This window comes from Odontomachus brunneus, unplaced genomic scaffold, assembly GCF_010583005.1.
Source record: "Odontomachus brunneus isolate Ranch 3 - 2012 unplaced genomic scaffold, Obru_v1 Obru_scaffold_091, whole genome shotgun sequence".
NCBI classification, from domain to species: domain Eukaryota; kingdom Metazoa; phylum Arthropoda; class Insecta; order Hymenoptera; family Formicidae; genus Odontomachus; species Odontomachus brunneus.
In genome coordinates, this window is record NW_022639541.1 from 712,974 (window position 1) to 738,957 (window position 25,984).

General features: G+C 37.4%; 4 protein-coding genes across 8 annotated transcripts in view; 3 read left to right on the plus strand and 1 right to left on the minus strand.

The window, feature by feature from the left end:
• LOC116848197 (protein ABHD13) overlaps positions 1-25,984 on the minus strand; it is a 183,002-nt gene that overhangs the window by 22,626 nt on the left and 134,392 nt on the right. The gene's annotated exons all lie outside the window — the stretch shown is intronic.
• LOC116848191 (glutamyl aminopeptidase-like) lies at positions 478-6,175 on the plus strand. Its single transcript, XM_032824025.1, has 12 exons — positions 478-648; positions 778-1,259; positions 1,756-2,199; positions 2,450-2,633; positions 2,753-2,891; positions 3,444-3,525; positions 3,937-4,301; positions 4,425-4,699; positions 4,980-5,164; positions 5,315-5,620; positions 5,712-5,781; positions 5,956-6,175. The coding sequence occupies exons 1-12, from the start codon at positions 646-648 to the stop codon at positions 6,118-6,120; spliced, it is 2,700 nt and encodes an 899-aa protein (XP_032679916.1). The 5' UTR covers positions 478-645; the 3' UTR covers positions 6,121-6,175.
• On the plus strand, positions 6,305-13,385 carry LOC116848189 (thyrotropin-releasing hormone-degrading ectoenzyme-like). 4 transcript variants are annotated; one of them, XM_032824022.1, is made up of 13 exons: positions 6,305-6,940; positions 7,088-7,222; positions 7,403-7,608; positions 8,502-8,966; positions 9,281-9,458; positions 9,743-9,881; positions 10,232-10,313; positions 10,596-10,942; positions 11,301-11,575; positions 11,875-12,047; positions 12,202-12,513; positions 12,608-12,677; positions 13,160-13,385. In XM_032824022.1, the coding sequence occupies exons 2-13, from the start codon at positions 7,088-7,090 to the stop codon at positions 13,310-13,312; spliced, it is 2,535 nt and encodes an 844-aa protein (XP_032679913.1). In that variant the 5' UTR covers positions 6,305-6,940; the 3' UTR covers positions 13,313-13,385. The 4 variants fall into 4 exon arrangements, with proteins under 4 accessions (XP_032679913.1, XP_032679914.1, XP_032679912.1 ...); XM_032824023.1 differs by having other exon boundaries at positions 7,501-7,608; XM_032824021.1 differs by having other exon boundaries at positions 7,088-7,608.
• LOC116848193 (host cell factor 1-like) overlaps positions 16,924-25,984 on the plus strand; it is a 30,885-nt gene continuing 21,824 nt past the window's right edge. Inside the window, exons 1-2 of one of the 2 annotated variants that reach the window (XM_032824028.1) lie at positions 16,924-17,970; positions 25,006-25,166. In XM_032824028.1, the coding sequence (XP_032679919.1) occupies positions 25,013-25,166 (154 nt within the window). In that variant the 5' untranslated portion in view covers positions 16,924-17,970; positions 25,006-25,012. The remainder of the gene's footprint in view (positions 17,971-25,005; positions 25,167-25,984) is intronic. The other variant, XM_032824029.1, reaches the window with a different exon arrangement.

Genomic DNA, 25,984 nt, shown 5'->3' on the forward strand with positions numbered 1-25,984 from the left:
AAGCAATCAGGAATACATATTGAACGTTGACTCATAATCTTCTTAGATTGTTTATTTCCATTTGTTAGTCTTCAGTCGCCGATCTTATCATATTTTAAGTTATATCCTTATTTTTATGAATTATTTAATTAATCAGTTTTGATTGTTTGTTTATTCTGGTTGAGAAAGTTCAGAGTAAATTCTAACCTACAATGCGCAGACGACAATCGACAACACTAGACTCACATAATTAACCTCTACATTCCGCCATACATATAAACACGAGCATGCACGTGAATTCGCAGGAGCGATATAACGGGCGATCTTTTTTGCGGCAATTTTTTTGTTCGCTCTCGATACACTCGCCTTCCTTCCTTTCCTTTCTTCCACAATTTCGTTTGTATCCTGAGGGACATTTGAGAAAAGAGACATTTGAGATAAATAATTTTATGACGAATATATGTCATCATGTTTGCTGGGATTCATCACGACCAATTGGTTATTCGGCAAAGCGGTCACAACTTTAGCAGACTAGATGTCGATACTCGTCCATGTGTGTATCGATATACGATGCCTCTAGGTATTTATAAGACTCAGTTCGCTCACACACGGGTCACTCTATGTTTGTAATGATACTGAGTCCTCTGATGTCGTTGCTAATCTGAGATGGTAAGAAAAAGCTCGCACAAATATATTGTAACGTCACCGATTAACAGAATTTCAAATCAATTAAATTTTCAATCGTGTATGTGTATATAAATTTTATCTCTTCTTTGCGCAAAAAATCCGTTCTTACAGTTGACGACAACGAGAATTGGTGTAGTGCTCCTTACTATATTGTTCAATGGTCTGACATGCACAGATTCAATTCAGCCTAATCCGTGCATGCCTTCGTTAACTCACGAAGACGATATATTCGATGATATTTTACCAAACACTATATTACCAAGAAACTACAACATAACTCTGAAACCGAACGATGACATATTTTATGGGACAGTTAGTATACATATTGAAGTAATTGAACCGACCTCAGTCATATCTTTTCACTTGCAAAATCTAAAAATAGATTATGAAAGTATCACACTTGAAAGAATCGATGATCAGCATATATATAAAATAAATGGACAGCACAGATGTGTGAAAACACATATTACATCTCTGTCTTTTGATACTGAGTTGCCTCATGGATCTTATATATTATATATGCAATATACAGGCAATATGGAGGAAAATCTGGGCTTTGTCAAAATCAAACACATTAAATGGGAAAATACGATGTAAGTAACTAAAGAAATACAAAAATAGAATCGTTTACTTTGTATGCGATACTTTTCTTTTCTGTATTGATTAAGTCATACATATCGGAAGATCCGCATGTAATCTATGATTTCCAACTTCGTCTCCGGCAAGTCCTCCCTCCTAATAATTTTCTGATTACTGCTCGTGAATAATTTTATATTTCATGTGACGTGAAAGTATCAACCGTGTGTTAATGTATCGGTTACGATCATGACCGCTATTTAGATAAAGTAAACAAATTTCAACGTATAGAAAGTGCGAACTGAGTTTCACAATGCTAGACTGTTATTCCCTAAATTTCATCGCGCAGAATCTCATTTGTTGAGATATTTTGTCTGAGAAGAGATAATGTTGCTAACGTTGTCCAAAGTTTTCCGATATTTGACGTATCATGAACACATTGTTCTGTTAGATAATTATATGCCTCACAACGGTTCTATTATTATTAAAGTTTTGCTCTTGAAATACAATTAGATCGTACATAACGGTGCTTGAACCGAACGGAGCTCGACGCGTGTTTCCATGTTGGGACGAACCAAAGTTCAAGACAACCTTCGACATCTCTGTCGAACATTGGCCTGGATATTATGTCTTCTCTAATATCAAGGAACATACGTCTGTGAAACTTGAAGACCGAATACGGACGAGTTTTAAAATTACATACTTAATGCCTACTTATCTCGTCACAATCGGTATTCTTCATTCTATGTATGGAGACATGACAGACGACACCGTATGGTTTAGCAACCAAGTGCCCCTAGAATCTATCAAACGTCTACAAGAAATCGTTAAATGGACTGATAAATATTTAATGAACTATATGGATAACTTCTGGAGCAATTTATTAACAACCAATGCCATCGCATTTCCGGAGCTACCTAATAAAATTATAGGAAGTTGGCAATGTGCAGTTTTCAGGTAAGGCGCACAATTACGCGACGCCTCGAAAAAGAATTCTCTGAGTACTTCGGAATACGATAATACACGCACGTTTTGGTTATACGAGAATGCAGTGTCGTTTATAATCGAAATCAGTTTATATGTACGTAGAATTGTACTTACTTATAGTATAGTCAGTTATTCCGAATTATTTCAATACCAATCAATCAATCAAAAGGCACGGATGAAATCTGGACATAACCATTTTAATTACGAACACGATTTTCAGAGACAGTGACATCACACAGAAGCCAACACCAGATTATTTCAGTGGTTCAAGAAATATATGGGGAACAGTAACATACGGATTAATACGAAATTACATCGAAAATGTTGTCACTCCATCTAAGTGGTCTCATTTATGGTTTAGCAAGGCATTTGAATACAAAATCAGTTACAATATCCTTAAAGAGGTAGTTCATTTTCTTGCGTATCCATTTCCTTTCTAACAACAGCGAGATACGTATCGCTACGTTTTAACATTTTCTTTCTATGTATATATAATCTTAACATTTGCAAATTTTAATTTTAGCATTATAACACGGAATGGATCACGCAACTTTATGTAGTGCAAGTTTTACTGCCTGCTATGCATAACGATATTGCTTTCAATGTGCCACCTATCAAACATAAATATGATCGCATTTACTCTTCTTTAATTTACAAAAAAGGTGAGGACGTGTAAATGTTGTACAGTCGGAACGCGTGCTCATTGTTTGAAATCAAGATATTGGAAAAGTTATATTAAATAAATATAATTCAACAATCGTTCGCCGTTTACCAAATGCAAATAACAAAGATACGCTTTATATACTTGTTTTAAAAAAATATGTTATAAAAAAATATTTATATATTAATATAATTTGTAGAATTTAATGATATTGATTCAATAGAGAAAGACAATATCCTTGAAAATGTTTAGACTAACTTTCATTTATTATGTCGGCAATAACTACGAAATAACTATCCCATATAGCACAGAGAATTCAAAAAGATTTCAGTCGTATGTCACCAATTCTGAGTTCATTTTTATACAGAAAAAGAATTTCTTTCACTGAATTTTGGAGAATTCTTTTTGCATCTGGAAATGAACTCAAAATTGGTGACATACGGCTAAATTCTTTTAATTCTTTTAATTCTCTGTGCTATTTGGGATGCGAAAATCTCCTTCCTTTACATTCATTTTTTCTGTTACACTTTTCATGATCTGCAATATATCGCAGCATTCGCTATATTGAACATGTTGGAACAAATCGTTAAAGAGGATGTGTTCCTGAAAGCCTCTATCGAGTACATTAAGATGCAGTAAGTAACGTATTATAACACGATATAATAATATAAAAAACGATATAGATTTGGAATATTTAATAGTTATATTGCAGTTATACAATAATTAATCCCTTGTCCATAAACTTGCTTTAATTTTTAAGCCGTAAGAAATTGACCAACCACATTTGATTATTTTCAAAATAATCGACTGTGATTGGTTAATTTATTGTTGCTTAAAGATTAAAGCAAGGTTGACAAGGGGATAATGCACTATTCTGTAATCGCAATTCTATAACGATATTCTAAAACTCGTTATATTATAAATTTTCTTAATTTTTTAAACATGAATATTTTTTAAAAAGTAGATTAAATGACTAAATTGACGAAATATAATTCAATTTTAAGTTATCAAGCTTTGATTAATAAAAAATTTTCTTAATCACACAGCTTCGCCACACCAAACGATTTCTTCGAGGCTGTGAATATAATAATGTTTCGATCAACGGGCAAATTTCTAGATAACACAACGAACCTAATGACCAGCTGGTTGTCATACAAAGAGTACCCTACATTGCTGGTTAAACGATATTATAATAATAGAACGATAAACCTTTCGTATGATGACACTGGAAACAACTCAATTAAACATAAAGACTGGGTAATTCCTATAACTTACATTGCGCAGAGACATAATTATAATCATGAGAAACCTATGTTGTGGTCAGGTAATATTTCATCGCCGTACAATAACTCTATAACATTTCCTGTGATCGATAACAATGACTGGATCATATTGAACGAGAAAGAATACGGTGAGTGCAAAAACCGGTCGTCCGATTTTATTACCTGAACGCGAGCGGACTGTTAGATAATTAACCAAATATTCTATCATGTTATTTAATAATCAGTGGAACTATATTTTATTTCCGCGACAGGCTACTATCGCGTGAATTATGATCATGACAATTGGCTGAAAATCGCGAATTACCTAAATAACAACGATTACTGGAAGATATATACTGTGACTCGTGCTCGGATCATCGATGATGCGTATCACTTTGTTATTGAGGAAAGAATTAATACGATAATTTACTACAGTTTGATTAAATATTTAAAAAGAGAGACTCATTATATAGTGTGGCATGCAGTGATGAATACCCTGACTTACATGTCGCCTTTCTTCAAATTCCGTGAAAGTAATAATTTCACGGTGCGTAGTTACAGAGATTTATTATTCATTTAATCTACACGGAAAAAAAGATTTGCTCATATATGGACAACTCAAATTATTAACTGCAGGAGCATATTTCTTGCTTTCATAGCAAAGTTATCTAGTTATGGTAGCTAAAAGATTTGCTAATATATTAGCAAATAATTTTGCTATGAAAGCAAAAAATTTTGCTCCTGCAGTTATTAATTTGAGTTGTCCATATATTAGCAAATCTTTTTTTCATATTATTATTATTACTACGAATTAATGATACTTTTAGGAATTGATGTCGTCTTCCATAAATAGTGCTCTGATGACTATCGAGGAGAACGAAGATGATAAAAAGTTGCACCAAACTTTGCGATTATTACTTCTCAATTGGGCCTGCAAACACGGCGATCAGAAGTGCAGAAAGAGAGCCAACATTGAATTAACGGCACAACTTGACAGTACAAAGAAATATGAGTAATTATCGGAATAATCGATAAATAATCGAATTTCTCTATTCAATTATTAATATCCTCCTTAAATATGATGCGAAATTATTTGTGATTGAGGCAAAACACGAGGGTGAATTCGTCGCAATTGCTCATTATCATTTTGTATTCAACACAGGAAGGGCTGGATGGATTGGTTGTTATGCGCAGGTCTGATGAACACACGCAACGACACTTGGGAGAAAATAAAGCAGCACATCGCGCACGGAAATGATGTAGAAAATATAGAATATCTGGCTTGTAATGAAAACGATGACATGATCGTAGAGCTTTTGAAGTCGATTATTTTCGACCCTGGCAATAATTGGTCACAAGTGACAAGTATACAGCTGAAAATATTATACAACGCCATTGTAAAGAAGCATGCAAGCAAGGAAAAAGTGCTTAATTTTCTTTTGGAAAACTTCGATTCTATATTTCCCAGGTAAAAATTTGTGCGTTTTCTTATCCCCAAAATATACAACGTTCCTCATCGTTTGTCTACTTACGATGATTCTGTTGCTTCGATGTTGCAGTTATATGACTAATACCGAGAAAATAAGTAATATTATACTGTCCCAATATTCCAAGTGCCACATGCAGAAGGTAAATTTCACGATATCAAAGTATATTTTGTCATTTTTTTCAATTACTTCCATATATCCCGCGTACAACTCATCTTGAATTTATTAAATCAGAGATTGAGCAGTAATATTGTTCGATAGCAAGCTGAGTTATCACTGTTGTTTATTGTTGGCATATAGTAATAATTTGTTTTAGATATCGAATTACATGATAAATAATTTTAAATGGAACGAAGATCGAGATAAAATTAATTATATTTTAAGAAGGCATATGGATTGGATAAATAAACAAAGGTATATATTCGTGCGCCATTTTACGCAAAATGCAGTTATAGAGAAATGTTGGTTCAACCGGATCTAACGATTGTATGTGTATTCTGATTCGTACAAATAAATTTTATTGTTGACTTTGAAAATTCGTGACGCACTTAATTTTTCTATTATTATTCTTTAGTTAAGCTAACTATATTGCTTTTATTTTCGCTTAACTTATGATTATTTTCGAGCAAACTGACGAATGACAATTCTACCAACAATACTTATGATAACGATCAATACTCAAAGGTGGTCTTGTCACAGTCATAGAGAAAATTATCTAGAGATACGAGAAATTAATTAAAATGGAGAAATGACTGGCAGACAATGCGATATCGCACATATTTTATATTTAATCAATATAGATGACAGAAGGACTGAATTTCTATATGAACGACTTGTGAAGAGTTTAGCAAAAGTAGCTCTGTGTGGCGCGTCCATCCAGATTAAATCCAATCGCACATTTTATAAAAGTAACTACGACAGACAAAAAACTAGTGGCAAAAGACAAACAAATGTAAAATCCTCATCTCCTAAATTTGCTAGCAAATATTGCTACAACGTTACTGATGTTTAAATCCTGTATATCACAGACAATTTTCTAACAAGTACAAAAAGCTGCGTTAAATCCCAATTATGATATTCAGAATTCTACTTGGACCAGAAAAATATTTTTTTCAATGTAAGGCAAAACAAATAATTTTGTATCTGAGGCAGAACGTTTGTCAACTCAAATAGCGTAACTACATTTATCCATTCTATATCGATACACGATGCTTCTTACGCGAGGTATTTATAGACTTTCAAATTGCTTGTCGGTCACTTCTAAGGACACGGTATCTCGAAGCTGTTGCTGATTTGAAACGGCAAGTAGAAGTAGTCACGAATACATATTGAAATTATAATTTGATTTTATCGATGGATCAATCGTTAATTAAAGAGACAATTGCATTTGTGTGCGCAAATATGTATTTCGCTTCTTGTTCGTCCGACAAAGATGATTGTTCTTGCAGATGATTGAAACGAGAGTTGACGTGATGTTTTTTAAACTATTGCTCAATACGTGCCTAATATTCACGACGGTAATCGCGAAGAGGATACTACATACTACGATTGATACTAATGTGGATACGGGAAATTGCTCGCAGGTCAGTGATTCTTTACCGATTTATGCGAATCCCGTGCATTACAACATCGAGCTGGCACTGCACGACGACACTTTCGTCGGGGAGTCAAGCGTTACCATTGACATACAAAAAGAAGTCACGAAAATAGGTTTGCACGCTGAAAAATTGCAAATAGAATTTGATACAATATTGCTCTTTAAGCATAAGCAAAAGAAGCAGGAAAGGCAAAATAGGGGCAGGAAACTTCGAACATTTGTCTATTGCATGAAAACGCAGATTTTGATTCTCGAATTCGACAGGAGTATCCATATTGGCATATACGAGTTACATATGAAATTCAACGGCTCTCTACTTGGCCCAAAAGGCCTCGTCGCGATCAATCGCACAATCGATAGAGGAGAGACAAGGTGAGCCGTTTATCTGTTAATCCGCGTTGTTTATTGTCCGCGATGTATACCGGTGGTTCCGTACAGAATACGCATCCTCTAACTTTTTCGATATAACATCGTTCGGACAAATAGTAATTGTGCGATCTATCTCATTATCCCGCGCGTTTTTAATTAAATACATAAATAGACTAAAAGGAAAAAATATCTAACAAATATAAAATCGATTATAAAATCGAATATATTTAATCGATGTGAGTGTTAGCGATATATTTACTTGTATATATATTATTTCCGTGAGAAAAAATTTGCTCAAATGACAAAACGTATATTTTTCTAAAATTGTAGATTTTCAGAAAAAAATATTTATCTGTTCTATCTAAATCTGCAAAATAATTTAGACTTAAGTAAACATGTTATTAATAACCATCGAATAAATATATTTTTATATTTTAGATATTTTTTTCTTTCAGAATTATACTTGTGTGTATAATTTCACATTTCGCGCAACAAGAAGAAACAGATTTGGTGGGAAACACGTTGATCGAGATTGACTTTCCTTGTTTTTCTTTCTTTCTTTTGTATTGTAAAACAAATGACTTTCCTTGTTTTTCTTTCTTTCTTTTGTATTGTAAAACAATTGACTTTCCTTGTTTTTCTTTCTTTTTTTTGTATTGTAAAACAAATTCCGCAAATACTGTAACATATCAAGTGAAAAGTTTCGCCACATATGACAACATATGCCAGTTTGGTATCTTCGCTATCAAAAGATAACAAATTGGGAAAGTTATATTGCCAAAGTTCGCATAAACTTTGCATAATTACAGAAACGACGTTCAATTCACTAATAATAATATCTCACGCCACGGCAAAAAATCGTGATTAATTAAAATCGTGTCTTCGAAATGTGCCAGGCAATCGTATGTGACGCTATTCGAGCCAACCGGTGCTCGACGTGTATTTCCATGCTGGGACGATCGGTCACGGGGATCGACATATAATATCTCGATTGCACATTCAAATACTCTCCGAGCTTGGTCAAATATGCCGGTAATGAAGAAATCGTATGTGACGTATAATAGAATACAGACGCACTTTGAAATTTCCCCTTACATGCCTGTCTGCTACCTGACGATACTAGTTAGTGATGTCGAAATCGCCTACACGCACTGGAAATATCCGATACAAAGTAACATTAATATGTGGTGTGTACCTAATACGAGGAATCAACTGAAAATGACGGAGGAAATTGCTCCAATAATTGATTATTTTATAGTTAAAAACATGAGTTTTATTTGGAAAGGATCAGTCATTAACTTCATTGTGTTGCCGAATCTGCCAACTAATTTTTTAGGAAATTGGGGAGTCGCTATTGTGAGGTAAAGCTTAAAATTTCCCGAAATCCTCCGCGTAAAATAGAGTGACGACCGAGTCACTCGACTCGAAGTCGTGTAAATTTTAGCTTTCAAAGAAACAAGTTCACCTTATACAGAAAAGTTTATTCATGTGATTTAATAATTCACTCCAAGCTACTATTAAATATTCTCTGTTGTAATTTTGAGTGACAGTATTTTTACGTTATCGTTTTGAGTAAATTTTTATTCGATTTCTGTGAAGTCTCACCGTCCTCGATTAGGGGAAATGAATGATGCCTTTCGATACAATTGTCTGATTTTGCAAACCTTATTTCCAGACAGGAATATATCATCGATAAAGGAATCTCTGCTGGTCATCAAATCGAAGTGCAAAAGAGAATAGCACACGCTATCATACGGCATTATATCGAAACTTTCAACACCTATATTACGTGGTTTAGTGAATGGTTCAGAAAAGGACTAACGTTGTATCTCAGTTACGATATAATCGCAGAGGTTGTTCTTTCTTAAATCTTTAGCAGTAGTGACGCGATTTTCTTTATACTATTAGAGACGTTCGCAGCAGAATTTTTTAAACTCAACAAATCGTTTTCCATTTTCCAAGATAAAGAACGTTGACAATGGTTTCATTTCTCTAAAATTTGCACAGAATTCATAGTGTCGAATTGTTCTCCAAGATATAGCTCTAAGTTCAAACTTTGCAGCGATATCTGGATTATTCAACGAAATTCACTAAGTTTGCAGTTTTTCTTAATATTTTTTACAATTGTGAATTTTAGAGTCAACTATACGCCAAGATGGGGGATCTTTTTGTAGTGCAAGTCGTACAACCAGCTTTGCACAACGATATTGTTTTCAATGTTCCGCACATCACGAATGAATATGATCCAATTTACTTTTCCTTTATTATCAACAAAGGTAAGGACATGTAATACAGTGAGAGAGTAAATATTACCTAAATATTACAATATTATTGCAAGTATGCCCGTAGATTAAAATCGAAAGAATCGCGAATAAAATCACATCGTGAACATATAATTAAACGATCGTGTACTTAAGATAAAAAGTACGGTATCCTGACGGCTAAGTGAAATATTTGCAATTTAATAATCTATAAAAATTTACTTAAATGAATATTTAATGAAACGAATAACATCCAGAAAATTAAGATAAGGGATCCTCTATTAAATCAGTAGCATTCACGAAACTAATGCATGCGCGCGCGCGATTTCGTAGTTTCATTTTTTTATTTATTTTTTTAATTATAGCATCCATTATAATACGCATGATGAAACATATACTTACAAAGGAAGTGTTCAATCAAGCTATGGCCAACTATTTCAATTTAAAGTAAGTAATTATAATAATCTACGATAATTATACTTGCTTATTATACTTGATAATTATACTTATTTATTATACTTGCAAATTTAGTATTGTGTGACGAATAGAAAATAATAATATGCTCGGTTATTCCAATTTTTCGTCAAATTATAAATTATAAATGCAATTTAAATATATTTTATTATGTGAATTTCGACGATATTCAAAGTAATGAATAATTTATTAATTACGGGCTTCTGGTTATCGTTGAATTCGATACAACTGATGTTTTTACGTTCACGTACACAGTGATTTGAACTCTCCCCATGACTTGTGGAATCTTTTAAAAATTGAACTTTTCACGAACGAAGATCCGAATCGCGCAGAAGAACTAATATTCAGCTGGCTGTCACAACCAAATTATCCTATATTATATCTTGTTGAATATAAAGATGGCCACGGCAAGTATATTAAACAAAATGCTTCAATGAAAACCGTCAATGTACTTAAGTTATGGGTAATTCCTGTAACATATACCACACAGACAGAGCTTAACTTCTTGGACACTTCGCCTAAACTGTGGTATACAGGAGGTAATCATGAACTTCCTCAACTTGATCCATATGATTGGATCATATTTAACATACAACAAACTGGTAAGTGTGGCGACTCCACGGTGTAAAAACTGTTTGCTCAGTTTCACCAGGAAACAGTTATTGGGTTATTAGATTAAGCTAAAGATACTAATGAATGTATCTAATCTTACCGTGAATGTATCTAATCTTAGGTGTTTTTATTGTTTTCGTGTTTAAATTTAAACATTTAAACTTTCAACATAAAATATATATATATATATATATATATATATATATATATATATTTAATACATATATTCTATATTAAAAGTTTAAATATTCATATTTAAAAACTAAAACAATAAAAAAAGTTCAGATACGTGATTGGGAATTGGTACTTTTACCTAAATAATCGGCCTTTTTTTCGTTTCCTTGACAGGCTTTTATCGCGTTCATTACGATAACGATAATTGGTTTAAACTCGCGCGTTACCTGAACGAAGAGGATCACACGATGATACATTATTTGAATCGCGCACAGCTCATCGATGATGCGTATTATTTCATGATGAAGCTAGAAATGAACTACAACATATTCTATTACCTCATCAATTACTTGTGGAAAGAGCAAGAGTATACACCATGGCACACTATAACAAATATCTTACATTATATGTCACCTTTTTTCAACTTCCCAGAAAGTCTAGCATTTAAGGTGTGTAGCGATGGAGTAAAAATTGTTGGGCATTACGACGCAGTTAAAAAAAGAAAGTTGCAACACTTTTATTTTGGAGATTTTTATAGTCCATCTGGTATCTAATAGGAAAAATTTTTCTTCAATAATTTTTGAAAAATAAGTTTTTCTCTTGGATATTGGACATCCTGTATTTCATCGACGTGAAAATATTACGACCTTTCTGACTGTATTGACTTACAGGCAGTTGTCAGGCACAAAATGCACGTGATGTATGGAACGTGCGGGAAACTAATATAATATTTAACGATGTTTTCCAGAATCACATTTTAAACATCTTGGTTAAACATCTGAATCAGCAATTTAATAATAAAAGAGTAATAGCCACGCAATTATTAATACAGTATTGGGCTTGTAAATTCGGCAATCGCAGGAGCAGAGAGTCTATAAAAAACAATTTGATACATCATATCATGCATCTCAATGACAATACGTAATTATTTCGACAAACTGTATTCCTCTTCCAAACTGTCAATTCGTGTTTTGAACAATATTTCTCACGCATCATAAATTGTTATTCAAGACGACACTTGAAACGGAAACTGTTTCATGTAATTTTATTTTTTATTTTTCTATGTTCAACGTAGAATTAGACCGGGTTGGGAGGATTTGACATATTGCGCGGGTCTGATGACTGCGGACAGTTCCGTTTGGAATATAGTGGCGACGGATTTCATTGCTAGAAATCAAACGAGCAAGTTAAAACATCTAACATGTACCGATAATAATGTAGTCATCAACGAATTTATGAAGTCAATCACATCCAAAATAAGCGATAAATGGGCAAAATTGGAACCTAAGCATTTACTGACATTATATCATAGCATGATGAAGAAGCATGCCAGAAAGAAAGAAGTGTTCGACTTCTTTTTAGCGAATTTTCACAAAATTCTTCCCAAGTAAAGCCATTTCCTTCTCACTATGTACAATGTCCGCAATCGCGCGGGTCTTTTCACATTTATTTATAACGAATCTGTTGGTTTAATGTTACAGTTACTTGAGTATAATCGAGAAATTTGGTAGTATTATTATGAACGTGTATTCCACCTGCCAATTTTTCAAGGTAAACTTCATTATCTCGCCCCTCGCCTTTTTAACTAATCTCACACTGAGGAAAATATACATGAAAACTTTTTTGTAGAGTACAAAGTTTATTCATAGAAATAAACTTTATTTTATAGAAGTAAATTTTCAAGAAATTTTTCCTCGGTATAATAGACTTAATATAATTATACTTACACATTTCCATTATATACAATTATGCGATACTCATATTTTTTAACATTATACATATATTTATTTCTGCAAGGTAAAGTTTGCACAACGAGAGAATGTCGCTTGACGCATCGTTTCTGCGTGTCTGAATAAATAATAAATAATAGATCAGTAATGCACACGGTCTGAGCACACGACTTCATTATTTTCATTTCTTTCAATATATACGGTGTATATTGTCTTCTTTTGATTATGTAAAATATTACAAACATTGTATGACGTTAATTCGGAGCGTTGTTACTTATTGTCAATTACAACAATTTGTTATAGATATGGACTGTTGTAAATTGGAACTACAACGCGAACTTCATCATCATAGATGCGGTGGAACTTATGATATCATGGCGAAAGAAAGAATTACAGAGACAGATGAACATGTTTAGAGATCCTTTTAACATCACTCATTATGAAGATATATGTTAATCAATCGAGAACAAAACGATTATCCATGTATCCTAAATCGTATGAATAAATTTTTATATCAGCTCTGAAATTTGCGACTATTCCTTTTCCCTCCTTTCATGAGATTATTCGGCCATTAATAATTTTGACTTATCGTTCTTTTGTGCCTCGAACACGCATCGTTCTACTTGAAAAGTTTTTGTGTAAATTTTAATCGGATTGAATCTAGAATTCCGCATTGCGACATTGTATTCAGTAATAGATCCGCAAAGCGTCACGATATTCGAATCTGTTACCGACTCTGCGCGATTTCTGTAATATTAACGTACGATATGACAGTGCGCTGTCGAATTACATTCCGTGTCGCCTGCCTTTGTCGATCATTGCATGATAAACAGATTTATACGATATCTGTATGAAATAGTTAACGTCTTTCGCGCGATACCATGTTCCACGAAACTGATAATTTAATTATAAGCGCAGCTTGCCATAGTTTGTAGTTTATTTATTATTTATTTATTATTTAGTTTGTTTCTATTCAACGTTGAGGAATTTTTAGCGTATATTAACTATTTCGTTGTTCGTTCAAGCGTCCTCGCGAAATGATCGAAAATAACTCATAAAATTGCGGTAGCATATCTAAAACGTGACGATCGCCGTGCGCGAGCTGGACGGAAATTACCAACAGCGGGTACAAGAGTAACTTTTGTCGTGGCGGTACTACCTCATTTAAAAAATAGAACGCCTTTTGGATGTCATTAAGGTCTTTACGCGCTTGCAAATTGCAGATAGTCGACGAATCGATATTGCTTGTCAATTGTGAGAGTAATACAGTTTGAAAATTGTATATATTGTTTGTATTGTAGGGATATAACTACTGCACAGAAACGAAGATTTTGGTAATCGAATTCGACAACTAGATCGCATCTGGTTAATATATTTTCAGCATGAACTTGTACAAAACTCTGCACAACGGTGCTGAAACTGTCGCGAACAATTACACTGAAAGAAAAGAACATAGAACACTGGTTGGAACGTGGAGAAACAGGTCGTTTACTTTGCAAACAGCACCATTTGCCGCTGTTTACCGGCCGCAAACGACCGACAAAATTCCGTGCAAAGTACATAACCTCTAAAGCGCAATATAATAGCAAACGAATAGTCACGAACAGCGATTATGCTCACTCTTTTATTTCCAATAAAGAGACAAGTGAATAAGCAAAATAGCAAAATCAATAAATTTGTAAGAAAACACAGAACAAATAATGAATTAGTAAAGGAGGAAAGAAATACAGGGATAAAAATAGAAATAAATTCTAATAAATTTCTATTCATATAAATTTGAACTCATAGAAAAATTTGTTAGAAATAAAAATTTATTTGTATTTACTTCTTTATCCTTTCTTAATTCCACTTTTCTCCTTTATTTATTTTTACTTAATTTTATATTTATTTACTCATTTGCTTATCTATTTATTGTTCTTTGTTTTGTTATTTATTTTAGAGATACTTTTAGTCTTAAAGAGACGTTGTCAATGTCGTCCGTTGTGTGCAAGGGCTTTATTTAAATGACATTTAATTAACCGAAAATTGTATGATATCGTGTCACGACAGAAGATCTATTATCAAAGTAACGTCTTTGAAATGCGACAGACAAGCGTATACAATGATATTTCAACCGAGACTCGACGTGTGTTTCCGTGCTGGGACTAGCCGCCGTGCATTCGATACAAGAAATAGCATTGTCGAATATGTCTGTTCGAGAAATGTCGAGGTATACGTATACAAAATGCAGACGCACTTTATAACTATACCCGATTTAGCATTTATTATTAAATTTCGATAGTAGTAACCGAATTTCGGTTCATCAAAATCAAAGTCTATTCAACGTCAAAATTCTGCAGATTGTATGGAGAGTAAACTGAAATATCTACATAGTCTCTCTCTTTCTCCCATAATTTTTTCTACATGGAAAAAACTCCGTTAGTTTAATTGAGTTTTCCGTTACTTGGGGACCAGATGAAAAGCTCGGTTGCAGGAACAGAAAGATTCCCATAGGAGGTTTCAGCCAATTGCTCTCAGTTATCTCAACCGGATTTTAATACAGCTGCATGTTCAGATGAATGTTTTCACTCACACTAACAGAGACATTATTTCTCGTCAATGAGTTCCTCGTCTGGTTCCTATTCAATTGCACAAACTGAGATTTTTTTCCGTGTAGGATTCTGCACATACCTATATGATTGAACTCCTTGGGAATCGATTAGATCCAAACTCAGAATGGATCAGCGGTAACGATAATTTTGCCTCCGCTCAACTGGAGGCGTCGCGTAAGTATACCCGGTCGGCCTCACGGCTCGTGCGTCCCTTCACGCGTGCTCTCGGCACGAGACACTTCCGTGTTTCTTGATATCAGCAGTGAACCGCTACGAGACGCGGGTATTAATTTAAGCAGAACCGACGACCCCCGCGAGGGCCGGCGAGGCTGCAATGAAAGAGAACCAGATTCCATTCGATGCTCACGACGGCACATTAGGAGGGCTAATTTAAAGAAAAGAGGGGCAGCATTTTGCCGATAGGACTGCGGGGGAGGGAAGGTATCGGTGGAGGCACAACAACACGAGAGAGAGAAAGACGACGAGAGAGAGAAGGAGAAACAGAGAGAACGGGAAAGACAGACGAAAGGGGAGGCAGTGCTCGGAGTGTCCCGGAGAAGACACGAGAGATCGCGGAACGAAGCGAGAGCGAAGTAATCAATACGCATTCACACGCGGTGCCTGGCATTCCGTTGCCATGGTGACTGACGCTCACGCATGCGTTTGGTCCAGCGGCACCGCTGTGCCGACGAAATCATCCCGAAATCCAAGTCAGTCTCGCGCCAACCACCCCCTGTGCGCGCGTGGCGCTCGCTAACGGGGGCTAATGTCGAGAGGGAGAGAGAGAGAGAGAGTGAGAGAGGGAGAGAGAGAGAGAGAGAGAGAGCTGATGATGCGTTTCGGATGTGTGTTCGGAAAACACACTTCCCTCGTTTAGATCGCTTTCTCGTTTCACTAGAATTAATTTCCCTACAGCTCGTCATGACTTGAAAAGGGTTGAATGAGTAAAATATATTATTCGTCCAATTAATCATTCTCTTTTCGTAACATGAGACGCTCATAACGACAAGAGGTCATCAATTGATGATCATCACGTTGAATCTCGACAATTTTCCCGAAGTAAAACCCATTATCGACAGACACCTCTGAGGGCCGGTACGGTTGGGAAAAGTGCGGCAGTAACGGTACTGATTTTCCGCACAAAGCCATTATGAGATAAAGAGACAGAGAGAAAGATCTGTCGTATTCACGCCACTTCGGGACCGATCGTTTCTAAAGCGTAGTCAAGCAAACCATACCGGATAGTTCTCCCCCGACGACGGTCATCCTGGTCTCTATAGTCGCCGTTGGAGGGTTCAGCGCGGCGCTCGTCAGACGAATATACATATTCAACCCCCCGGCCGTTCCTCTGTCTTTCTCTCCCTCTCTCTCTCTCTCTCTCTTTCTCCCTGTGAATGCCATAGGGATAGCGGGGGTGGGGTGGAGGATGCGAGGGGTTGCTCGCTGTCGGGGCGCCTGCGTCGAGTCCCCGATGACGACTCGGCTAGGTAGGTAGGTGCTCGACCCGGACGCAGTCGGGAGAAAACAAGCAGCAGGCAGCCTGCTATTCTCGCGTAGCGCGCGGCTTTTTTCCCGTACGAGAGTTGGCGTTCCAGACGCGAACGACAAAAAGGGACAAGTGGAAAGCCCGTTTGGACTGATCGCGCAGAGTACGGATGACACGAGAGTGCGGCTAGTCACAGGCGCGCGCGTGGCTCGGGGATCTGTAGAAGAGAAAGAGACAGACCGAGAGAGAGAAGCGAGACACGGAGACGACTAGAGGATAGGACCGATCACCGCAGGACGGACGGTTATGATGGAGATCGCAGGGCAGCGGATGCGACAACGTGAAAAAACTGACGTTCGATAATACGCCGCGCGACAAGTTCATTGAACCCTTTCGGGGACCTAGGGTCGCCGTCGCAGTTGATGCGCTCGGAGCTTTAACGGCCAGGTGGAGGCGGAGGGGGTGAAGAGCGAGAAGAGCAAAGGGTAGTCCGCGACGGGCGATCAACGAAGATACATTCCGCGTTGCACGCGCGCATCCAGAGCCAGCCAGCTGGACCTTGGAATTGTGATCGATCTCCGGGAGCGCCGAACAAATCACGGACGATTATCGCGAAAAGGAGAGAGAAAAATAGTGTGTGTCTATGTATGTGTATGTGTGTGTTTGTGATCAACGCATCCTCTCGTTTCTCTCGTCGGTATTCCAATTCCCTACGGGGTGTTCGAGCTTTTCCGCGGGAGATTCGCGCGTCATCCTCGCGTATGTAGCGTCGTTTGTCGCGCTGCGACCAGACGCGCCAGTGCCGAGGGTGAGGGTGATCGTCGTGGGAGAAGATGCGCGCTTGAAGAGAGAAAGAGAGAAAGCGAGAAAGCGAGAGAGAGAAAGAGAGAGAGCGAGAGCTAGGGAAGTCTTCGTAGTCATCGGAGGACGCGTTCTTCGCATCGGTGGCGGCCGCGCTTTTAATCGCCGGTTGCATGTGGGTCACGAGTTGCATTCGCCGCAGCTAATGAGATAGAGAAGATTTACCGAGCCAAGAGGTAAGCTTATTAACGGCGTCCCGCGCGCACAAAGACTGATGGCGATAATGGCTTAAAGAATGAGATGGATTATCGCGAGGGAGAGAGGAAAGGAGGAGAGAGAGCGAGGAGTTGCGGTCTAATTAATCCTGTCGGGTGTACATAAAAAACCGATCACCAATCCATTTCCACATTCAGTATTGTTTGTACGATTGCTCGGCTTCATGAGGCAATTCGCTTCGTCGCGTAAAGCTGACTGGAATGCTTCCAGTTTGATCTAAGTATCTCACTATCTCTCACTTGAAGTTTTCAGTTTGATTTCACCTATTAGCATTAAAAACGCGAGTTTATAATCGCGAGTTTATTTATTATAATCGCGAGTTCTTGCTGATGATGGATCGAATCGCAAAAGACGTTTTTCAGACTCGTTTCAAGGAAAGAAGATTTCTCAATATGGGCATATTTTTTTAATTTCCTGGTAATGCAAACGAGTGAAATCAAACATGTTGCAAAAGACAACCTTCGAAAAAATGTATTGGCCGAAGGAGATACACTGCGATTGATTTTGACCGAAGAAGCGATTTGCAGCTTGATACTCTCTTAAAATGAATTAGCAAAACTGTTGATTGAATCAATAAAAGAAACATTTCACCGATAATCGTTAAATATTCACTAACTTTCAATGAAAACACCCCACTTTCCATTTTGTTTCTCACTGATTTTGATCAGTGCAAATAAAATTATACTGGATAATTTGTAGTATACAAATTCGTTATACGTTTTGTCAAACCCAATTTTCGGCGTTTATGGCGATGCAATTTGCGTACAATGATAATGTCTGTGTCTGCAAGACTTCATTATTAACAGGAACGGTTGCTACTGTTAATTATCTCTTTCAGCAAGCTTTTACTAATTTCAGTGCTGCACTTATCACTGAATCAACAACTATGAAATGTAGCATTTCATGGAAGAATACACTGATTGCATTTTAGAGAGCAGTTTCGGCGGCGATTATTTCCTCCTTTGCTCCGAATCGGGTATATTTCCTCTGGCAAAGAAACCGATTACACGAGCCGGATAAAATTAAGCGACAGTAAAAATTAACTCCTGACGAAAGAGAGGGAAGGCGCGTCGCACAGCGGGTTGTGAATTCTCGTTCCCGACGAAGACGGTGAAGTCACGTGGATATAGCACGCGCGGCTGCAGTTTACGGTGTCCTTAACCTCGTAGAAAATCAATGTTCGTCATTTGCCGACAGCTGTACATTCCGTCGCGATGTCGCACACAGTCGAACCTACCTTCGCTTAAGTACGACGGCGATAACTGCAGGCGGACAACAAAGAAAACGGTAGAGAGAATTGCCGTTTCCGGCGCGGCGGGAAAGAGGCATGACGACTAATTGGAGGAATCTCACTTCCGACAAAAACGCACGTAATGACGATCGCGTGTTCGTTCGCGAGAGATTCTCTTTGCGCCACGTAGCGTTCGCGAAGTTAAATTTTTCATTTACATAGCCACTGGAAATTTGAATAAAGCTCTAACGCGCGGACGAACGTCCCTTAAGATATGCAGCAGATTAAAGGCCGTTCCTTCCGACACAAAGGGATCGGTAATGAGAACTACCGCAATGTTTGCACAAGAATCGCGTTTCTTTCATCCACGGTCCTTCGTGGGTTGCTTGTAACTCAAGGGGGCGTTCGTCCTATCGGATTGTTTAAAGGAGAGCGTTTATGTAAATAGTTCCTCTCGACAAAGTAAATTCAAAGCTACGGAAATATCGCCATGTAGCGGCTGAATTCTTACGGATAGAGGCAGAGAGGCGAGTTCACACAAAACTGTATTATTTAATTAAGGATTTCCTCACACTTTCTTTAGAACACTTTGCGTAGAATAAAAGAAATTTCTCCTTTTTTCTTAATAATTTCTCTTAATAAACGCTTTCATCTATCTTATTTATCTATCTTTGCCTTCATATTTATCCGCGCGACCTTTTCCTTTGGTAAAAATTTAATGTACTATTTTCAATCAGTACATATCCGTTTAGAAATTCCTCTCTTTCTCATCTCGCGAGTTCCACTCTTAACTACGTAACGAACGAAAGTGTTCTCAACTCTACCCTCTACTTTCATCTCCCTCGGCAAAGGAAAATCGACTCGTATTATCGACCGGCAGGCGACTTCGCGCCCTCGACATTCCAAGTGCAAAGTCATCTCGTCGACTAGATTTCGATCCCTTTACGATTCCCGTTCTTCTCTCATCCCACTCATCTCCCACTCGGCTCTTTAACTCGACTCTCATAAGGGATGGAGCGCGTTGCGCGTTTTCCACGCTCCTCCAGCGGCCTTTACGCGCGTGATTTTCTAATCTGAGCTGCTCTCTTCGCGGTCGCGACCCCTTGTTTACGCCGACTCGGGGATGAATATAATCAATTGCACCGGTGACAGCGCGGCATCCTCGTGACGAGGGACGCGTTCCTCCGCTGACAATTGCCGGGTTCCACCGGATATCACTGCACCCGCGAGTATCAAGACCGCACTTCATCTCACGCAAATTCCACGACGTTCTCGGCTAATGATATAATCAATCAGCCCAATGATTGCATCCCTTGCTCTAAATTTCAAACGATCGATACACACCGTTGAATAAAGAAGAAAATTTTCGCAGACGATAAAACCGACTGTTCTCTCGCTGACCTGCCGATTCGCTTTGCGATCATTTTCGTTCGATAACAAACATCCCATTTAAGATCTGCGAATTTCGCATTGGTGAAACTAAAAATTCCCGGGTCTGGACCTGCTGAATTTTTGCCGGAGCTACGATAAAAATATTTCAGAGCACAAGCACCGATTTGCATATCGTAAATCCCGCAGTCGATCTCGTGAAGTCGCTGAAAAATTGCCACGTCGTGCATTTAATCCCAGCTTTCAGGCCGAGTGCTCGTAACAACGACGAGGACGAGGGCCCACGCGTCCTGAAATCTGCGGACAGGACATTATCGCTCGGCATTCTCTCTCCCTCACATCCCTTCATCCTCCGAACCGATGGAATCCACCGATATAACCCATGGACACGCGTGTGCATGGCGGCCGTAAAATCCTTACCGGGAATTGCACTCTACGGATATATGTATATATATGCGACTCCGTCTCCACGCATTCTACGAGGGGTGTCTACGACGAGAAAACACGGCGCTTGCTCGCTGAACTGAATGAAACTCGAGAAAAACACTGACGCTTACACACCGATAGCAACGGAAAAGATCCCGTTTCGCTTCCATATGAACGCGATGAGAATTTTCCGCTCTTAGTCAATTTTTATTATTCCAAGTTTCTTTCGTAATTTCACGCGTACATACAGACGTACACACGTACACACTTACGAACACCTGCACATTCCTATGCACACCCAGGCATATCTATGCACACTCACGGCACCCAGACACGTTTATACAGGCTCAAGGATGTTCACTGGAAGAAAATTTTACTACACGGAATCACAAAAGCGGGATACACGGAGAAAGAAAGTAATATATGGACATTTACAAAATATTACTACGTTAGCTATTTTTCTTGTTGTAGGAGCAAATTCTTTTCGTACAACAGTAACATGTTCTAGCAACTTATGACGTCGATCTCACAACAAGAAAATTTGCTATTGCAGCGAAATATGTTGCTAACGCCGCAATATTTTTTGGATGTCTATATATTACAATTACTTTAGCTGTGGCAAACAACTTTTTTTCCGTGTGCTTAAGAGGATGCTGGAGTCGATGACGAACTCGAACAATGTCGATAATGTAGAGACGATCGTCACTAACATAATCACGCTATTCTTTTCGTATTTCTTATATATACAGAACTTACATGAATGTGTCGCTTTGTTTTACCATATTCAACGGAAAACCTAACCTAATTATATGCGTAGAAATCTTTCTGCAAACTTTTTCAATATTTTTAAGCTTCCAAATGCAAATGCAAAGATAGAGCAATGTTCTTAAAAATTTTTCTGTTTGGAGTATTCACACTTTCAGTATATACAAGCTGCGGAATTTTTGAATTAGACAAATATTACGCTAACAGTTTGAGATTTTACATAAAAAATTTTTTGTTCGTTTTTGTCACATATCGAGCAATACTCCTATTTATTTTTGCACGTACTTGCGTAAAGGCATTTGTAATTCTGTGTAACCAATACGACGTAAACTATGCAGAAAAATGTCAGTGTTCTGTCGATAAAGTTTTCAGCTTCAGCATCCCCTTAACGTGAATTCATAGCAACGCAATCACTTTTTGTTTTTCGTATGCAAATGAATAATAAAATGATTTTAGTACTTTTATGTAACAACGATAAAATATTCGTACCGCACGACGTCTCGTGCATTTCGGAAAACACATTACTTCGTGAGGCAATACGCGTATTTGCGATGCGTGTTCGTAACGTGTGAGAGTGCATTCGTTTACGAAACTCGATTTCACAGCCGCCGTAATTGAATCTCGAATACCACCCTAGCCGCGGATATGGCTGGAAACTCATAAGGGCAATGTCGAAGGCCGGTCGGGCCTTCTTCGGTTAATTGGATTTCACAAGGCGGCTTGTACGGCGAACCGTCATCGAATATTGTCGGATTTCACAACAAGTTTTCTCAAGAAAAATCGGATTACCGATTGAACTAGCCTCAACTAGAATGTTTTCATCCTGTGCTCTAACTGTTTTGCGACAGAGAAAAAGCTGAATAGTTTCTTCTAAGTCCGCTACGCGGATTCCCACGAGTCGAAATGTTGGCTCTACTTTTCTGAACTCTCCAAAATCTGTATATTTAGAGGGTCAGTATATGTTTAAACACATGAAACTGAAAACCTGCGTTATGACGTCTTTGTTATTTTTATTAATCGAGAAGTGTGATCCGTGTAACATTGCAAATGCTGACATTTTTTCTTTATACACTTTATAACTTGATGGCGTCAGTGATGTAGTCAAAATACTTAGCTCATCTGTAACGGAGCCTGACTGAAGATCCGCGGAAAATTGCTCTTTTTAAGAGATAAATCGCAGCGTCCGTTTCTGAACGCACCAAAAAATCCCGCTCGAGAAACGTGTTCTTTTTCGCAGCTTCCTCGGAGGGTGGACGCGGGTAAATCGAGTGAAGGAATCAGGGATACACGCGCGCGCTCATGGAAATAGATTATCTCGGGAACAGATGTGCGAGATGTTGTTACTAATGCACCAGCATTGGGGAATACAAGCCGGCCAATGATGGTCAGCTCTCCCGTGGCGCTTTCCCTTCGGCTTAGGGAGACGAACTCTGAAAATCGCGACGTTCACGCGCGTTATTTTGAAGCGCTGTCACGACGGTGTTTTTCGATGCGGACGCCCACGAGTCGAAATTTTGGCTCTACTCTTTTCTGAATTCTCCAAAATCTGTACATTGAGAGAGTCAAATGTTTAAGACACATGAAACTGAAATCCTGTCTTATGACATCTCTAAGTGACAGAAAATGTACAAAATGCTACCTGTTCTAAAATTCTAAAGTTCTAAAGTTAGTAGGTTAAATAGAATCAAAAGAGATCGACGTACGCTTCAGATTACCAAAATATGCGTCGAATAGAAAATTGAAATCAAAAGTACACTGAGAGAAAAATGTATGATATTTGGAACTATAATGGCATAGTAAAAAGATTATAGTTAGGAATATCATTTTTATAGTAAATGTCATATAATATTTGCAATATTTACAATATAAGCATAGTATAACTAACCCATGTAAAACTATTACCAAGAATTATAATTATTTGAAATAAAATATATAATAAAGTAGCAAATGTTGAATGGTAAGAGAAATTAACTATTTTATATAGTCAATACAATTGGAATATTTGGCAAATACAGATATGTGTAACTATATTTTCAAAGTGTGCTTTATTATACATATAGAGTAATAAAATGGTGACTATGAATCTGTGTTCATTCTGCTATATCTTCATATTTAGATGAACTATAAATGTATGTTTGAGGTCAAAATGAACTATAAAATATAGTGAGATTATAGTTATTCCAACTATTTTTTTTCTCTCAGTGTAAGATCCAAATTACGTCCCGGGTCTGTCTGAACGTATCGGCCGATGTCTCACGATTGCTAACGAGACGGCCTCCGGAAATCCCGAAGGCTTCCATTCAATTATCCGCGCTGGCTCGATAAATATTTAGTTTCACATTATGCACCCTTCGCGAACGAGAAAACACCAAGCTTCTTATATTAACTGCGCGCCAAATTGCACGCGCGAACGATGCTGCCGCGTGCTATTCCGTATCGGAAAATCGCCAAGCTCTTCTTTTCATCCCTCTTCTTTCTACATTCATTCCCCATCTCTATGTTTGCCGGGCTCATCTCGCCGCCAACTTTAATCGAATACATTAAAGTAAGAGAAAGGAGCTCGGGGAAACGAAGCGAGCTTTTATCTCATAGCGAATTTAACTGGGGCAAATTTTAATATGAGCTCACATACAAAAGTTCGTCGGACCACAATCTTTTGCAAGTTCTTAATAATTGATGCTTTGACAACACGAGTCGAGCAAGAACGTGCTAGATTTTTTAAACACTTTTTAGACATATTTGGATGCTGTTTTCGCTTCATTCTCTATGAATTTCTATTAAAGCATGTTGGAAGGGATGTAGCGTGTATGAAGTTATACGAGGCCGAGAGGGAGCGGTTAATATATTTGATCCGTATCTTCTGTGATTTCTTGCTCTCTCATCTCCTCTTTCTCTCTCTTTGCGAAAGCGGTAATTCTCCGACAGATTCACGTCGCAGGAGCGAGTGAGAGATGGTGCAAATGTTATTACACGGCCATCTGTATCCATCGGGATGCTATTTAATTTCTCGAGTTCCTAATTGGCGTGGATAAGAAGGGATTGCGAAAGTTACGATGATAAATCTCCCTCGCCGTCCAGAGATACAGATACGGGATTGCGTGTTCCAGCGATACTTTAATTGTGCCTCTCTTTCTTTCTGTCTTTTATCCTATCTTTCCTTCTTTTTCTCTCTTTCTTATTTCAGGAAGAAAATGTGGAGCTCGGTTACCGCGGCTGGTACGGAAAATGGGCCAGCACCACCTTCCAGAAGCAAACACAGTGCCACCTTACTCGCCGGTCACGTGTACCTACTCGGGGGTAGAAATGGAAACCTACCGCTCAAAGATCTCTGGCGATATTGCCTCGGTGAGTGAGAGAACCACGTATATTCTCATAACGTAATATTTTTTATGAGAATGCTAAACTTAATGACAAAGGAAGTGTGTGTGTATTATATAGTTCTTTTTGATAAAATTAAAAAATGAGAGGAATGAAGGCTTATTAAGAGAGAGAGAGAGAGAACCAACACACATGTGTAATAGTATTTACAGTAATTATTTTACAGTAATTAAAAAATACAAAAGTTTTTTTATGTAGTTAGTAGAGATATGCAAATCAAAGATTTTTTATATCAAATTAAATCTCAGATTTTAATTTCGAATTCAAATCGAATCAATGAAATTTCACCCGAATCGACTCGAATCGTTAAAAGAATTTTTAATTAACAATCATTGAATTCAACATGAAAATAGTGACTTCAGTATGAAAGAGATAATATTGATCATGTGATATTAACTCATTTTAAGGTAAGAAATATATAATATATATTTCAGTTCCAGTCTTGAAAACTGCGCAACGACACATCCGATCCGATAGTCGGTAAAAGTTTATCTAGAAGCCATTATCTTCTTTTAACATTTTTGAAGAAAATCTTAATATATAGCAAACTTTTCAAGTCATACTAATTCCTGTAAGGCTGGATGTCTTTAATAGTATTTCGTTAATGCTAATGTGCGCGATCCTATTCAAATCTTTTCGAAATTTTCGAATTTATCGGATTCGAATAATAGGGATTCGAATTTGAATCAAATCGAATTTCACTTGATTCGATTCGAATAGTCACATATCTCTATATATATATATATATATATATATATATATATATATATATATATATATATATA

Bases quoted from the DNA above. Each gene is read 5' to 3' on its own strand.
- LOC116848189 (XM_032824021.1), top strand. From the start codon at position 7,088: ATGATTGAAACGAGAGTTGACGTGATGTTTTTTAAACTATTGCTCAAT. The intron at 9,882-10,231 runs GTAAGGACATGT...TTTTAATTATAG, and splicing joins TTCCTTTATTATCAACAAAG to CATCCATTATAATACGCATG. The intron at 10,943-11,300 runs GTAAGTGTGGCG...TTTCCTTGACAG, and splicing joins ATTTAACATACAACAAACTG to GCTTTTATCGCGTTCATTAC.
- LOC116848191 (XM_032824025.1), top strand. The intron at 1,260-1,755 runs GTAAGTAACTAA...AAATACAATTAG, and splicing joins ATTAAATGGGAAAATACGAT to ATCGTACATAACGGTGCTTG. The intron at 2,200-2,449 runs GTAAGGCGCACA...CACGATTTTCAG, and splicing joins TGGCAATGTGCAGTTTTCAG to AGACAGTGACATCACACAGA.